The following is a 17955-nucleotide window of genomic DNA, read 5'->3' on the forward strand; positions in this document are numbered from 1 at the left end:
TGCACAATGTATATATAAAGCCATTTGTTAGAACCACCATCAATGATCAAGTTTCTGATCATGGAGCTGCTGAATACAGGTTATATTTTGGGTGGTGGACCAAAACTCAAAACCCCCACCAAAGCGCTTCAATGTCAGTGTCAATGATATGCTCAGAATAATTGTTAGGGTATCGTTAAATGGTTACTACATTGTTTTTTATTGTTGCTTCGGAGATGTTTTCACCTGTTTGGAGAGCTGCTCCTCACAGAGTTTGTACAGGGTGAAGAACTTTCTGGCCAGCTCCACGTTGTCAATAAAGCCACAGCTGGCTAGTTTTACACGGATGATGATTTGCCGGTCAGGAACCATCATGGCGACAGTGCGGAAGTTAATCTTCAGGTTTTCTGGGAGTTCCTGACGGCCGGCGTAACCAGGGTTCTAAACATATGGAGTAATCAAAGCAAAGATTATATACTGTAAATAACTTCATGTATTATACATTCAGTATATACTGTAACACAACATACAGCTCTGGAAAAAAATAAAGAAACCACTTCAGTTTCTGAATCAGTTTTTCTGATTTTGCTATTTATAGGTATATATTTGAGTAAAATGAAGATTGTTGTTTTATTCTATAAACTACAGACAACATTTCTTTCAAATTCCAAATAAAAATATTGTCATTTAGAGCATTTATCTGCAGAAAATGAGAAATGGCTGAAATAACAAAAATAAAAGCATAGCTTTCAGACCTCAAATAATACATAGAAAACAAGTTCATATTCATACACTTTTAAGAGTTCAAAAATCAATATTTGGTGGAATATCCCTGTTTTTTAATGACAGTTTTTATGCATCTTGGCATGGTCTCCTCCACCAGTCTTACACACTGCTTTTGGATAACTTTATGTTTGTATGTGGTTTGATGGCTTGTGATCATCCATCTTCCTCTTGATTATATTCCAGAGGTTTTCAATTTGGTAAAATCAAAGAAACTCATCATTTTTAAGCGGTCTCTATTTTTTTCCAGAGCTAAATAGGAAATCTCTATGTACATATAGTTATAGTTTTACAATTATAGAATGTCACTATTTTTTGTATAGTTTATAATACTTCTTTTACCCTGTTCTTTAATGATTAGAACCCCACAGGACCACCACAGAGCAGCGATTATTTGGATGGATGTTGGATCATTTTCAGCACTACAGTGAAGCAAGTAGATCAGGCACAGCAGTGCTGCTGGAGTTTTTAAACACATCAGTGTCACTGCTTAGTGGACTAGTCCACCAATCAGAAACATCCAGCCAACAGTGGCCTGTGGGCAGCATCTTGTTGAAAAGCACTGATGAAGAACTAAAGGATGAGGATGACCAACACAGACTATGTAGCAACAGATAAGCTTCTGTCTCTGACTTTACTTTATCTACAAGGTGGAGCAGCCGGGTAGGTAGGAGTGTCTAGTAGAGTGAACAGTGAGTGGACAGTGAGGTGTTTAAGAACTCCAGCAGCACTGCTGCGTATGATTCACTTATACTAGTGTATGACACCCAAACTCTGATCTGTGATGGTCCCGTGGGGTCCTAACCATTGAGGAACAGTTTGAGAAAACTAATAAATGTATCCATATGATCCGTGGTCAGTCAAATGTTTATAGCTGATTGATGTATGTTTCTGTAAAGAAAAAAAATAATAGTACTACTCTGAAATGATTGCCTGTAATGAGAAATGATCTTCTCAGAATTACACAAGGATGATGAGATGTGCATGGAGATATCTTTGATTACTCTGCTTTAAGTCTGCATGTGTCTCAGCCTCAGTGTGGTGTGCGGTTGGAGAATAGAAGAGCCCAATGCCACTCCCACCCTCCCGCGGTGATGTAATTCTCACCGCCCGTGTTCTCCACAAGGGAGTGAACCCTCCACCTCGCACACGCAGCGGGGAATAAAAACACTCATTTATAAGTAATGAAACGCAGCAGGGGAGCGACTGGTTGGAAAGAAGGAAAGCAGAAGCAGGAGCAGCAATGGCACCTAGATATGGCTATTATGTGAAATGGATCTTTTACATGGCAGCACTCAAAAACAAAACCCATCTGGATGGAAGACAGCTGCTTCAGAAGGGACATAAATGAGGCTGACCATGGTAAGAAAGATGCCAAACTCGGGGTTCATCTCCACTATGTCTCCGTCTGTGAAGGTAAACGTTTTCTTCCGCTCCTTCTTGCCGGTGAGGACAACGGCGATCTGCTGGGCGGCCACAGACAGCACGGACAGATCTATGCGGTTGAACTCGTCGAAGCAGCCCCAAGAGCCAGACTGAGCGAGGCCTTTGGAACCAAACACATACAATAAGAATTCCCTAGGTTTCATCATTTTTTTTCTATAATACTCAAGTCATATACAGTGAATTGCCTGGTAGAGCGTATTTTGCTTTATCTTACAAAATGTCTTTGACTGAACAAATGAAAGGTTTAATGTAATAATTATTTTAGTCATACATTTACCTCGGTAGAGCTATTTTAACAATAAACCTACCTCAGGAGTGCAATTCAAGTAAAAAATTAATTTAAACACACACACACACACAAGTTGCGTGGGTATTTACAATACATCACACATGGCATTACCACTCGTAGAGAACAGAGCAATGTTCAGATATTGACCTTGATCTTGACCAGCAGCGTCTGGCTGAAGTTGTCAGTGTGATTCACATTCAATGTAGGAAGCCATACACACCTATCCTTTCCCACAAGTCAGTGCAGCTATGATAGATCAGCACAGAAGTGTCAATATTACACATTATAGCACTCCCTCTCGTGTATTACTGCTTAATCATAGTATATACCATGATACGCAATTAATATGTTGTTTCAGGTGCTAGGGTGTTGCTAATTAATTATGGTATCTCTGGTGGTTGATATGGTGTTGGTGTATAGATTTTATAGTATATAGGGTGAATGTTTGGTTAGTGATAGGTACCATAATAAAAACCTTTCAAAAATAATAAGTAAATACACAATAACTATATACAACAGTGTTTTCCGCAGTGCTGTCTAGGTAAGGCAAACGCCTTGAAATACCTTTTTTTTTTCTGCGGGAAACCCTGAACAGTAAGTTTAAAAATATATACATAATCAATATACTATAGCAAAATATTGACTTCAATTATTGAAGTCATCTTCTTACATTAACCTTCTTTCCTTCAGCAGTGGCAGTTGGCAGTCATGTATGACTTAGTAGAAATGCTGGAGAACAGTACATTTATTATTAGAATAGCAGTGCTAAAGTAAATCCATGACTTAAATTGCACTCCTGAGGTAGATTTATAGCTAGAATAGCTCTACTGACTAAAATATTCATGACTAAAATAATGAATACATTAAACCTTTCATTTGTTCAGTCAAAGACATTTTGTGAGATAAAGCGAAATATACTGCAACAGGCAATTCACTCAACGGAAAAATACAAATAATATATTCTTGCCTTTATATATTCTCCCCAGGCCTCTGAAATCCATCTGGTCAGAACAATTGAAGACCACCACATACTTTCCCAGACAGCGGCCCATGTCTTTTGTGGTCTCTGTCTTGCCTGTTCCAGCTGGACCGGCTGGGGCTCCCCCCATACTCATCCCTAACGCCTGCGCCAAAGTAATGTAGCACCTGAGATGGGAAAACAGAGCTATAACAACTGTATGACAACAAAATCAAATGTAATTAAGCAATAATACACAAGAGGGAGTGCTATAATGTGCAATATTTGCACTGCTGTGCTGAGGTCGTCGACATGAGGCCGCACAAACCTTGAGTGAATTATTGCGATTATACCACAGTTCCATTGTCACTGTTTATTAAAAGAGTTTGAGTTAAAGAGGACGAGAAAATGCAATCTGTTTGGTTAAAAAACTCTGCAAGTAAAAATAGTTCCATTGCTGCTCTGTTTGTAGCTGCATTGTTTGCCTTGTATGTGGCAGAGTAATACATAGAAAGCTTTGGTTACAGTGCATTACCGGCTGATAAGGGCACTCATAGAATGCCTCTCAGCCAATCACATTGCAGGGTCAGAACTAACTGTGGTATAATAAAGTGTATTTTTTAAATAAAAAAATCATGTCCAGATATGCTAACATCTAGTTATAACTTTTAAGGTAGAAGAAGTATACACCGGAAAAAAATGATAAGTAAAATGTACTTTAAAAAAGTTTCACAACTTTCTGCATTTGCTTTTTTTAAGTAAATTTAATTTCAGATACTTTTAAGTAAATTCAACTTGGTTTCAAGACTTAAATGTTACATAGAGTAAATAAGTGAACTGAACTTCAGTCAATCCTTTCTTTTAGTAAACTTTACTTCATTTCTGCATACAATATAACCTAACTACAATTACGTAATTATAACTCAAATAATTTATCATACATAATATATTATAATTCCTGAAATAAAACACACATATTGCTCAACACACGGATGGCATGTAATACATTCTTTTAGTATACTATAAAGTACAAAAGTACAAAAGTACAAAATACATTTTTGAGATTATGTAAATATTTGAATGTGGGTTTTAACTAAAAATATTTAAATTTCAGTAATATTGTATAAATTAACTAATTGTTATTAGGTAATATTGTATGCAGAAATTAAGTAAAGTTTACTGAAAGAAAGGATTAATTCAGCAAAAAAAAATGAAGCAAAATTTACTAAAAGAAAGGATTGACTGAAGTTCAGTTCACTTATTTACTCTATGTAACATTTAAGTCTTAAAACCGAGTTGAAGTTACTTAAATTTATCTGAAAATAAATTTACTTAAAAAAGCAAATGCAGAAAGTTGTGAATTTTTTTTTTTAAGTAAATTCTACGCATCATTTTTTTCAGTGTAGTTCAGAACTACCAAGTTCTAAGCATCACCTGTCTGTGAGTGGAGTGATGACCAGTCTGTCGGTGCAGCCAAGAAACTCGTTCTGATATTTGAAGCCAACATCCGTGATGTTGATCATCATCCTGTCCAGGTCCTCAATGAAGTAGAAGCGACACTGTTTCAGCCATTCAAAATCACTGGGACTTCTGATGTTCAGATGACACTGCAGGTGAACAGGAACATGTGAGAGGAATATTAGAGAAACCAAAGGTGCTGAAAAAAGTATATTGTCCTAGAAACAGGCAATAAATTATTTTATGATTATATGATCACATAAGACAGTGATCACATGATGCCAGGGAAGTAAATAGTTACATAATGCCATAGTAATGCAATAGAACTCTTTAAAAAATCTCCATTATAAACATTCAGACTATGAAACTGAAATATGAAAAGGTTTAAATATCCCAAATTAACAGAAAATGAATAAAATTATGGTAACACTTCCTATGAACCCTGTATTCACAATGCATTATGAATGCATTCATGATGCATTATATGACATGCATAATACCTTATAATGACTGTAATAAGCCTGTATAATAACTAATACTTACTTACAGCAACATTCATAACACATTATAAACTACAAGTATAAGGGTTTATAAAGAAAGGACTTAATTGTTCATAAGAATGTAGTGTTGTTATGCACTATAACACATAGTTGGTATACTTTGGTATAATGCATTATAATATGCAGCTATGATTTCTCAAATTAAGCTTTTTTAAAAGTACTTAACACTTTATAAAGCCTTATATACAGTCATTAATGACTTTAAGTGAAGTAAGTTATCATATGCTTTTTAAACGTGAAGTAAATTGTATTATGCCTTACTGTAATGTCTTATAGAGCATTATGAGTGCTCTTTACTGGCTTTAAGTGAAGTGCGCTTTTAAATGCCTACAGTAAGGCATAATAACATTTACTTCACTTATGTTTAAAAGGCATATGAAAACTCACTTTACTTAAAGTCTGCAATGACTGTATAAAAGACTACTTTATAATGTATTACATACTTTTATTAAAGCTTAATTTTAGAAATCGTAGCTGCACATTATAATGCATTATACCATAATATACCAAATGTGTGTTATAGTCAGTGTTGGTAGTAACGGCGTTAAAACTAACGCCGTTACTTTTTTTCAGTGACGAGTAATCTAACTAATTACTCTGACTGTAACTATAACGCCGTTACCATTTCCGACACCCCGTTACTGCACGTTACTTTAGCCGCTCTATGAACTTTTTTTTTTTACTTCGCTTTGTCCTGGTTAACCCCTCCTCTTTCCAGTGAACTTGAGCTTCTGGCCGCTGTGCCTGTGGTTTGGCGTGATGAAGTGAGGCACAATGGTGACGATTTGCTGCTCTAATTAATTCAGTGATTGCCGTGGACAGCCCAAGTTCCGAATTAAGGACGTTAAGCTCTTTTTAGCTGCTCCGGTTTTTGTGGTGCTGCTGCTTTCTATTTTAGAGCTTAGATTCTCTGCCCAAACCAGACCTGACCCGAGGACCGACCCGAAATCGGGCTCCTATTTTTATTTTATATAAAGCTCTGGTGTGATAATCACAATGTTGCTAAGTAACCAATTATTATAGTTCACTAAAGTGAACGAAATAGCGAAAACTGAAAGTGAAAAAACATTTGTGTTAACTGAATCTAATAAAAACGGTAATTAAAAGGAAAAACATAACTATCTCGAACTGTATTTTGTGTTTATAAAACTAACTAAAACGAACTGAAATTACTGATAGAATACCCTCATTTTCGTGTTTAATTTATTTATAAGCGCTGTTGTACAGCGGAGTTGTACAGCGGGAGTTGTTGTGCCGAGCGCGCGGCACTCGTGGTCCGTTAGTTCTTGTGTAAAGCGCTCGCGCTAGCAAGCCCACCCTAAAAACTTACTGAACAGAAAAAATAAAAACAAAATAAAATTAAACTATAATAAAAATGAAAACTGTAATCACGTAGCTCTGGGCGCACGTGAACGCCTCCGCGTTTGACTTGCAGCATTGTGTGTAGCTGTTCTTAAAAATCATTTAAATTAAATAATAGTTCTATGCTTTTATGTTACAGTGTTAATTAACATAATTCTGATCATATTTCGCTCATTCAATCAGCCCGAAAACAGACAGTTTATGGGACGGATCGGGTCGGGCTCGGGCTCATAATGACAGTTTATGGTTCGGGTTGGTTCGGGCTGATAATGACAGTTTATGGTTCGGGTTGGTTCGGGCTTGGGCAGAATGTGCACGGGCTCCGGCTGGGTCGGGTCGGATTTTTTGGGCACGATCTAAGCTCTATTCTCTTTTGGTGAAGCTGTTATATTAATACCATTTTAACGGGCATTAAATTGCTGTTTTTGTCTATTATTTTGTTTTATATATACATATTTCTTTTGAGTGTGGCTTGGTTTGTTTAATTTCATCCCCAGACGCGTTTTTCCGCTTTTTTCAGTATTACAAGTTTTAGTATTTTTCTTTGGTTGTGTGGAGAATTTCGTTATATTTTTTTGAAATTTGTTAGATTATATTTTTGTCAACATTTTGGGTTTATTTTCGTTTGTTATTTTTTGTTATTTTTCTAATAATAATAGTAAATGCATAATTGATTTCCTTTTTTTGACGGGCGAATAATAAAAAGTAACGCGATAGTTACTTTTACTGGTAACTAATTACTTTTATAGTGGAGTAACTCCTAGTAACTCAGTTACTTTTTTGGAGAAGTAACGAGTAACTATAACTAATTACTTTTTCAAAGTAACGTGCCCAACACTGGTTATAGTGCATTACAACACTACATTGTGCAATGTTCTTATGAACAGATATTATGAGGCATTATAAGTCCTTTCTTCATAAACCCTTATAGGTAGGTAGGTAGGTAGGTAGATAACATAATTAAAACATTTACTGTCATTATAATGTATTATGCATGTCATATAGTGCATTATGAATGCACTCATAAGGCATTTTGAATACAGGGTTCATAGGAAGTGTTACCAAAACAGAAGTTGACATACCAGCTCATTCACTTTAAATTGCCAAAAAAAAAAATAGATGATATTGAGATCAACAAACAGTATTGAGCTCATATAAACATATTGAACAATAAGTCAGTAGTGTACTTACTATGACGGGCCTGCAAATAATGATGAAGAAAGGAGGGTAAGAGAAACCTACTGACATTCCTGCGTATAAAAGCCTCTGATTTTTAGACTATAATGATATTTGATATTACTCTCTCTTCAACAATGGCAGGCATATTCCAATTCTGCTTCATATCACACTTTCAGAATATAAAAACACCAGGGTGACACACTCATTCCTCTTTATATAAAGTCAGTGATGAATGTGGGAGACAGAACTACAGTATGAGGCTGCCTGTGCTTCAGCACATGAAACTGACATAATTCAACAGAGGAAATATGATTCAGTTTAGAGAAATGATGCTGATTTATATTAGGACTAAGCCATAAGGTTACTGTGATTTTTTTTACTCATTAGCTAGATTGCCTGCTAACTATTACAGAACTATATAAACAAAAGGTTGGTTGCCAAATGTTCTTAAAGGTCAAGCAGCTTGTTCACACAAATTCTCCAACAGCGATGTTAACATTTCTAATTATAAGTTTGAAATAGAAAGTTTAAATTGGCACGGCTCCAAATAACTTTTCCTCAGACCTTTTTCATTAATTAAAAGTGTTTTTTTTTTTGTTTGTTTTTTTATTGACTCACCAGATCATCAAATATGTCCTTCTGATGCACATGAATGGTAATTAAGGTTTCATATTTGGTCCGTTCCATTGTCCCCAAGTCCTTTGTGGTCATGTCAATGAGAGTATTGAGAAGCTCCAGGAAAGACTGTTTGGTCTTGGTCATGATCTTGCGATCGAATCGCGCGTTAGTCAAGGCCTCCTCAGAATCTTTCGTCCAAATCATCTGTATTCCCAGCAAACCCACCTGTGCCAACAGAAAAACAAATTTAAACATAACTTTAAATAAGATGCAATGGTGCTTTACTTGTTTACTAATTAATACATGATTAACCCTTCGGGTCTGTGGGACCCGTTTTCATTTTTCATCAAATGATACTAAAAAATATTTTTTCTAACTCAAACTCATTGGCATTGGCTCATTTTTTTGTGAAAAACATATATCCCCCCCTAAACATTTATATTGCATACAGTATGTTTGGCCAAGGGCTGATAAACATTGCTTCATTTGTAAATCTGAAACTAAACAAATTTTCTACTCATATCTTGAGTTTAATTCATTTTCTTTCACATTTTATTAAAAAACTAATAAAAAAAGAGTAGCACTTTTTTAAAGAAATATAACATAAGAAAGGTAAAGGGCAAATATTAACCATGTAAGCTGTTTATATTGCTTGCAATTTAGGTGAAGCGAGCATGTGTAAAGCATTTTAATGTAAAATTGCTTAATTTCACTGAATTAAATACAAGTAACAAAGTAAACGAGTAACAAAAATATGAACACCACACAAGGGTTAAATGCAGCAAATTATTAAGTGAATAAATATGTTCCTTGCAAAAAGATTTTACTGGATAAAGCTTTATACAGGCTTAATGAAAAATATATACAATAAAATATTATTTAAAAAAAGTTTTAAATTTAAAGTTAAAACAAGGATATTGGCTACACAGTTTTACATTTAAATGAATGAAAGAAAGTTACACATATACAGCTCTGAAAAAAAATTAGAAACCACTTCAGTTTCTGAATCAGTTTTTGAATCTGATTTTGCTATTTATAGGTTTATGTTTGAGTAAAATATATGTAATATTTTTTTGTTTTATTCCATAAACTACAGACAACATTTCTCCCAAATTCCAAATAAAAATATTGTCATTTACAGCATTTATTTGCAGAAAATAAATAAAAAGAGAAATGGCTGAAATAACAAAAAAGATGCAGAGCTTTAATTAGTTTAAGAGTTTTAAGAGTTCAGAAATCAATATTTGGTGGAATAATCCTGGTTCTCTTCCACCAGTCTTACACACTGCTTTTGAATAACTTTATGCCACTCCTGGTATAAAAATTCAAGCAGTTCAGCTTGGTTTGATGGCTTGTGAGAAACTTATCATTTTAGGTGGTATTTTATATATATATATATATATATATATATATTTTAAGTACAACCCAAGGACGCTTTACAAAAGCAACACTCAATTTGTATTACAATTGATGGTCTGTAACAATTATTATCAGATTAGATTTAAACTTTATAGTGTGTGTGTGGAGCTGAGCGTAATGATCTAAAGTCAGATACTCAACTTGACCAAAAAAGTGGCTTATAATAAATGAAGGTTAGCAGTACTAGCAAGTAATCTATTACAGACAAATGATCCCATTAAAGTCTTAATTAGAAATCAATGCCACTGACAGCCTTGATTTGTTACCACAACAATTCTAACAATGTTGAAAACAGACGGCATATATTTATTGTGCCTTTTGTTTGGGGGTGGAAGTCAAGGCAACACTTAAGTTTGATCATTAGAAATAGAATGGGAAACTTTTTGTGAGAACCTGAGCAGGGGAGGAGTTTATGAAGTCGATGAGCTGGAAGCCGGAATCTTGGATAGCCATGGCTGCTTGACGAATGAGAAGGTGCAAGGACCTCTGAGATTCCTTTAGGAGGGCGTTGAGCCACACCTCCACATTGCCCTCAGCTGTGACTGGCCTTTCCAGCTCCACGGTTTCTCCCTCTCGAGATGAGATGGCCAGGATCCGGTCATATATCTGAGATAGAGATCAGAGATAACATTTCAGGTGTTCAAAAAGTTTTAAACAAGTTCTTCTAATGATCGCTGATGTATTTCGTTTGATTAGGTTGATTTTTTCTGTTTTTGGAATCCTGTGAAAAGTTATGAAGAAGCAGATATTCTGGTGAAGAGTTTATAGAGGGTCATCTGAATAAAATAGAATATCTTTGAAAAGTTACTTTATTTCAGTAATTCATTTCAAAATGTGAAACTCATATATTATATAGATATATTACACACAAAGTGATCTATTTTAAGCGTAGTTGTACTCCGAGCGGGAGTCGGATTCGGCACAAGCGCGGCGGCACCTCGCGGTCCGCGGTGTTAGTTGTAAGCGCTCTCGCTAGCAGCAAAATACGACAGAAAACACTGAGGGAGCTGCAGAATTATGTATGGGACTAGAATATGAGCGCGAGGAGATAAAAGAGAACCTTTACCTGCGAGTAGCTCACACCAGAACACGCAAATCTCTCTCTCTCTCTCTCTCCCTGTGTCTCTGTGTCTCTGTCTCTCTCTCTCTGTCTCTTTCTCTCTCTCGCACGTGAACTCCTCCGCATTTGACTTGCAGCACTGTGTGTAGCTGCTCTTAAAATCATTTCAATTAAAAATTAGTTCTATGCTTCTATGTTACAGTGTTGATTAACATAATTCTGATCATATTTCGCTCATTCAAACTGCATGAAAACAGACAGTTTATGGGGCGGGGCGGGGCGGATCGGGCAGAACGTGCATGGGCTCGGGCTGGATCGGGTCAGATTTTTTGGCCCCTATCTAACCTCTAAGCTGGACCACAGAGTGAAGGCAAAGGAGCAACAAGTGCTAATAAACACCTCTGGGAACTCCTTCCTTCAAGACTGTTGGAAAACCATTTCAGGTGATCTACCTCTTGAAGCCCACAGAGAATGATGCCAAGAGTGTGCAAAGCAGTAATCAGAGCAAATGGTGGATATTTTGAAGAAACTAGAGTATATTTTTTATTTTTAGTTATTTCACCTTTTTTGGTTAAGTACAAAACTCCACGTGTTCATTCATAGTTTTGATGCCTTCAGTGAAAATCTACAATGGAAATAGTCATGAAAATTGGTGTTTCCAAAATTTTGGCCTGTACTGTAGATTATGAAGCCAAAGGGGCGTCACCTTGTCGTGAAAGACCACACTTTTGATGTTGTCAAAGACATTGAGCAGGTGAGCCTGGATGGTGTGAGAGTCAGATGCCTGGCCAAGAATCTCCAACAGAGCTGGGTCTGACACGAAGAAAAAACGTGGGAACAGAAGACGCTTCTTCTCCAGGTACCTTTAAAAGATGAAAGATGACAAGTGTTCAGCATAAATTACAAGAGTCATGTTCTTCATCTGGTCACTGGGAGTTGCCATCATGTGTTCGAAATGGTTCACAATAAGGAAACTAATGCATACACAGTTCTGGAAAAAAAGGGACCACTTCAGTTTCTGAATCGGTTTCTCTGATTTTGCTATTTATAGGTATATGATTGAGTAAAATGAACATTGTTGTTTTATACTATAAACTACAGACAACATTTCTCCCAAATTCCAAATAAAATATTGTCATTTAGAGCATTTATTTGCAGAAAATGAGAAATGGCTGAAATAACAAAAAAGATGCAGAGCTTTTAAATTTCAAATAATGCAAAAAAAAAGTTTCATAACTTTATATTCATAAAGTTTTAAGAGTTCAGAAATCAATATTTGGTGGAATAACCCTGGTTTTTAATCACAGGTTTCATACATCTTGGCATGTTCTCCTCCACCAATCTTACACACTGCTTTTGGATAACTTTAAGCCACTCTTGGTGTAAAATTTCAAGCAGTTCAGCTTGGTTTGATGGCTTTGATCATCCATCTTCCTCTTGATTATATTACAGAGGTTTGTCAATTCGGCAAAATCAAAGTAACTCATCAATTTTAAGCGGTCTTTAAGCTGTATTTTATCCAGAGCTGTATAATCTCTAAATGGTGGAAATACATTTCCAATTCCAAAAAAGTTTGGAATTGGGACACTTTGTAAAATGTAAACAACTCTAAATAAATAATATGCAAATGATATAAACCACAGTGGAACAATGGATGTGCTGTTTCTGGATTGTGTTAATATATGTCTTCTTCATTGATTTCATGGTGAACTGTGTGCACAGACAATGATTTCTGGAAGTGTGCCTGAGCCCTTGCAGTGATTTCCAGCATAGAATTATGCCTGTTTTTAATGCAGTGCCACCTGAGGGCCAGAAGATCACCAGCATCCAACATTGACACTTGTGCACAGGGATTACTCTGAATCTCTGAATCTTTTAATGGTATTATGTGATGTAGATGGTGGGATATCCAAAGTCTCCACAGTTTTTTCATTGAGGGATAGTGTGAAAATTTTAGACGCAATTTTTTGCAGTTTTGATTAGTGAATCTCTGCCCATCTTTGGGTAAAAAAAAGCATTTTCAGAGACTTATAAAGAGTCTTTTATAAACAGTCACAAGAACTAGTTGCAACATTACCATTACCTGTTACCACTTACATTTCCAGTCTTTTGCTTCCCCGTCCCAACTTTTTTTTGGAGATGTGTTGCTGCCATCAAGTTCTAAATTAGTTCATGTTTTTTTCATTAAACAGTAAAATGTCTCACTTTTAACATCTAATATTTGTTACAGTATTGTGGATTAAATATGGGTCTATAAGATTTATAAATCATTGCATTCTTTTTTCATTCAATTTGTACAAGAATTGGGTTGTAAACCAATAATTTGAACAAAATGAGTGTTCATTTAATACCTAGTTAATAAAATACTAAAACAAATTGACATAATTGGGTGTTATTAAAGTGTGAAGTTTCTAAATGAGAGTTGGAGGCCTGTATAATGAGAGGGGTGGTAAATGTACCCAGTGAGAGATTTCTGGCAGATCTCAAGCTGATCGAGGAGATGAGGCAGAAGCTGGCCCATGGTTTCATCCCCCACGCAGGACTGAACGACGTTAGGCATCTCGTGGGCTCGAGTCATGATCTTCACCCAGGACTTATCAATGTTTGAAAAGCGCTTGGCTTCCTGTAGCAAAGAAATCAAATGGGTCATTAGCTGGACTGGGAGATGGACAATAGGTGTGGACAGTGCTTAGACTGTTTATATCTCATTTAACAGTTCAATATAGTTAAATGTATATTTACAATGTATATTTACAATCATTGCAATTGAGTGCTAGTTATCCTGGGTTTTTTCTCCAAAGTTCAAGGGGTACTAATATCTTAATACCAGCTCATTTTGGATGATCTTAGATGGTCAAGGTGGTTGAAAAGCCGGTTATCCACACTCCATACTGGTAAGTTAGATGGTTGACCAATTCTCAACCAGCATAGTGTACCATATTTTCACACTATATGGTGCACTGGATAATAAGTCGCACTATCAATAAACATCTATTTTCTGGTCTATTTTCATACACAAGGCGCACTGGATTATAAGGCGCATTTTTAATGCGACACTAGTAACTAGTAGTAAGAACTGGGGTGTCGAGACGTGTAAAGCTAAGCTAAGTTAAGTAAACAAAACTGTAATTCTTAAAAAAAATAAACATTTCAGACAAGTCAAACAAGTCAAACGAGCGCTGGATGTTAATCTACACAGATCCCAAAAAGTGTTTATTTGGGTGAGTAAAGAGCTTTAGTTTATTTACAGTAAGCTTAGATTTCCAGATTTCCACTGAAGCTGGAGCCATTAACCATTAACGGTTAGCAGCTAATGTCACCCAATAGAGCTACACTGAGGAACCCTAAGTGTTCCGGTAAGCCAGAGCGATATTAGTTAGTGGTTTGTCCCATGTAGCTTGTTTTAACACAGTAAAGGTGCAGGCTACAGTCTGATAATACTCACCTCTGAACAGTGAAAAAGCTAGCGCTGTGGTTAGAAGCTACTGCTAAAGCTGCTCCAGCAGTGCTAGCCAGGGTTAGCAGCAGGCTACAGGCCGATAATACTCACCTATGGACGGCCAAAGAGCTAGCGCTTAGCGCAATTAGTTGCTTATGCCAATACTGCTGGAGAACTAAAGGGAAACTCCTGTATAACTCGGTACTTCAGTGGAGTGGCTTTACTGCTACTTATAACCTGACTGGTAAAATTCATACATAAGAGAAATATATAGACATAATAACATCTTGTCTGAACGACTACATATAGGGTTAAAAGAACACATTTAAAGAATACTACCTTGGGAAGCTGTTTAGCTATGTCTCCACCTACAAATACGGCCTCCAGGTAGATCCAGAGGTTCTGTACCGTCATCCAGTTCTCAATAATGTCTGTGGTGTTGGACAGGTTTTGGACCCACTTTTGGATCTGAGCTTTGAAAGGAGTGTTGTACCTGTAAAAACAATGGAACGAACCAAATATGATTAATGAACCTTAATTACCATTCATGTGCATCAGAAGGACATCTTTAGTGATCTGGTGAGTCAATAAATAAAAAAGCACTTTTGGATGCTTTGTAAAGTAAGTATTATTTAATGGGACAGATCTGAGGAAACACAGCAAGCTTTGTAATTAGATTGAAGTGGTGATGTGAAGGCCACACATGTGACATCAGAATGGATTACAGTGCTGATATTGCCTTTTATCCATATATGAAAGGACATGGAGAACATACAGTGCCCTCCATAAATATTGGCACCCCTGGTTAAGATGTGTTTTTTAGCTTCTCATAAATTGAGGGTTTTTTTTTTTTTTCAAAATAATATAGCACCACGATGGAAAAAAAAGTAAAATCCAACCTTTAACTCAAGTGAATTTTAAGGGGGAAATAAAATCCCTGACTAAGAAATAATTATTCTTCATAAAAACACCTGTTCCACAATTATTGGCACCCCTAACAATTCTTAGGAAATAAATTCAATAAAAGTATTTCTGTCACTTCTACAGAAGTTTACGAAGTTGATCAGAGTATGTAGGAACATTTAATTAGTAATTCACAACTTCCTGTTTCCCTGGTGTATAAATATGACGTGACACAGAGGCCATTTCTCTTCAACATGGGAAAGACAAAGGAACATACCACTCAAGTAAGGCAGATGTGTGTTGACCTTCACAAGTCAGGCAATGGCTACAAGAAAATAGCCACTCGCCTACACCTGTCCATATCTACTGTCAGAGGAATTATTAAGAAGTTTAAAAAGACTGGAACAGTGGTAAACAAGCCTGGACGAGGACGCAAGTTTATTTTGCCACCACGCACAGTGAGGAGGATGATAAGAGAAATAAAAAGTTCTCCAAAGCTCACTGTTACAGAATTGCAAAATATGGTAGCTTCTTGGGGTCACAAAGTCTCCAAAACAACCATCAGGCACTATCTACATGCCAACAAGCTGTTTGGGAGGCATGCACGGAAGAAACCATTTTCACTCACAATCATAAACGCAAACGTTTGGAGTTTGCTAAGCGGTACTATGACTTCAACTGGGACCGTGTGCTTTGGTCAGATGAAACAAAGATAGAGTTTTTTGGCAACAAATGCTCTAAGTGGGTCTGGCGTAACACAAGAGCTGAGTATGCAGAAAAGCACCTCATGCCCACTGTGAAATACGGGGGAGGATCAGTGATGCTGTGGGCCTGTTTCTCTTCCAAAGGCCTTGGGAACCTTATTAGGGTGCATGGCATCATGAATGCTCTGAAATACCAGGCCATTTTAAAACAAAATCTGGTGGCTTCTGCCCGAAAGCTGAAGATGGGTCGTCACTGGGTCTTTCAGCAAGATAATGACCCTAAACATGTGGCCAAATCTACACAGAAATGGTTCACCGCACACAGAATCAAGCTCCTCCCATGGCCATCTCAGTCCCCAGACCTCAACCCCATTGAAAACCTGTGGGGTGAGCTGAAGAGGAGAGTGCAGAGGAGAGGACCCAGGTCGTTGGATGATTTAGAGAGAATGTGCAAAGAGGAATGGTCAAAGATCCCTCTTTCTGTATTCTCCCATCTTGTGAAACATTGAGTTAAAGGTTAGATTTTACTCTTTTTTCCATCGTGGTCCTATATTATTTTGAAAAAAAAAACTCAATTTATGAGAAGGTAAAGAACACATCTTAATCAGGGGTGCCAATAATTATGGAGGGCACTGTATATGCAGCTAACATGGAGCCCATGGAAAAAACTTGATGGGTTACAGTCGCGCTACCCAATCAGGGCCCATGTGGGCAAGGTTTTTTGTCACTGGTGTTCCAATCTCAACTCATTCACTGCAAAATATTTGCCATTTAGCTCATAGAGACGTCTTTAACACTGATGTTTATTTATTTTTTACTCAGTATGGTCAATAAAAGCCATGAACAGTAAAACAGTAAATATATAATGAGTTTAGTTACTCTGTGTTTGTGTATAATTGTGAAATAATGATCAGACCACACTTTTTGCATAATCAATGCAGAAATTCAAGTCATTCCAAAGTTGTATGTATATTTTCTTGAGACTATGTGTACAACAGTACCTGTTGCTCATAAGAGAGCCCAGCACCATGAGGCTGTCTTCCATGTTGCTGATGATTTCAGAGGTGCTGTCTCCACGCAGCAGCAGTTCCCCGCGGGTTTTGAATTGAGCGAAGGTGAAAGTCTTATTGTCCCACTCTGCGATTACTTGCTTTAGTTTCTGTTCAATGTCTCGTTCTTTCACAGCACTGATACAGATATCCTAGAACACACACACACACACACATATACACATACAAATTACAAATAGTGCGTAAAAAGAAAAGTTTCAAGGGCAAATTCAAACTACAGTGCACTTATTATGTTACAGAATAGGTCTGACCTCATGCCGTCTCAATGCCACCACTTCAGGATAAGTGTTATTATTCATAGGCAACATAATAATCCAGATCTCACCTCAATTTCCTCTTTGTACTTGAGTAGTGGAGCCTCCATTATGTTGCGGAGCTTGAAGGTGTCTGTCTCCACTTCAAAGGTATGACCCGTGACCTCTGTTATCCTTTTCCAGTGACGGGTCATCATGGCCCGGTTGGCCATCAGCTCCAGCAGGGGGCAGCACTCGCTGAAGTCATCAATGGTCTTTTTTAGGTCCAAAAAGGCCTGCCACTCTTTCAGGGCTCGGGGAAGCTTGCGGCATCTACACAAATATAAAAATATTTTTTTTTCTAGGCTTACTGAATACTGAAGTTCTGATATTTTTTATTTACACAGCCAATTACCCAACCCACTCATTAGGACTCCCCCTGTAATTAGTGATGCCCCAACACACCAGGAGGATGAGGACTAGCACATGCCTCCT

The 17955-nt window shown here is 36.9% G+C and overlaps 1 protein-coding gene across 3 annotated transcripts in view; it reads right to left on the reverse strand.

The window, feature by feature from the left end:
• Nucleotides 1-17955, reverse strand: part of dnah5 (dynein, axonemal, heavy chain 5) — a 212011-nt gene that overhangs the window by 124722 nt on the left and 69334 nt on the right. For all 3 annotated transcript variants that reach the window (XM_049480737.1, XM_049480738.1, XM_049480736.1), the window contains 11 exons: nucleotides 17553-17793; nucleotides 17159-17358; nucleotides 14890-15043; nucleotides 13571-13734; nucleotides 11818-11974; nucleotides 10445-10657; nucleotides 8633-8857; nucleotides 4890-5062; nucleotides 3465-3643; nucleotides 2121-2308; nucleotides 226-420 (listed from right to left, as the gene is read on the reverse strand). In XM_049480737.1, the coding sequence (XP_049336694.1) occupies nucleotides 226-420; nucleotides 2121-2308; nucleotides 3465-3643; nucleotides 4890-5062; nucleotides 8633-8857; nucleotides 10445-10657; nucleotides 11818-11974; nucleotides 13571-13734; nucleotides 14890-15043; nucleotides 17159-17358; nucleotides 17553-17793 (2089 nt within the window). The remainder of the gene's footprint in view (nucleotides 1-225; nucleotides 421-2120; nucleotides 2309-3464; nucleotides 3644-4889; nucleotides 5063-8632; nucleotides 8858-10444; nucleotides 10658-11817; nucleotides 11975-13570; nucleotides 13735-14889; nucleotides 15044-17158; nucleotides 17359-17552; nucleotides 17794-17955) is intronic.

The sequence above is a fragment of the Astyanax mexicanus genome, chromosome 6 (assembly GCF_023375975.1).
Source record: "Astyanax mexicanus isolate ESR-SI-001 chromosome 6, AstMex3_surface, whole genome shotgun sequence".
Classification (NCBI taxonomy): Eukaryota; Metazoa; Chordata; class Actinopteri; order Characiformes; family Acestrorhamphidae; genus Astyanax; species Astyanax mexicanus.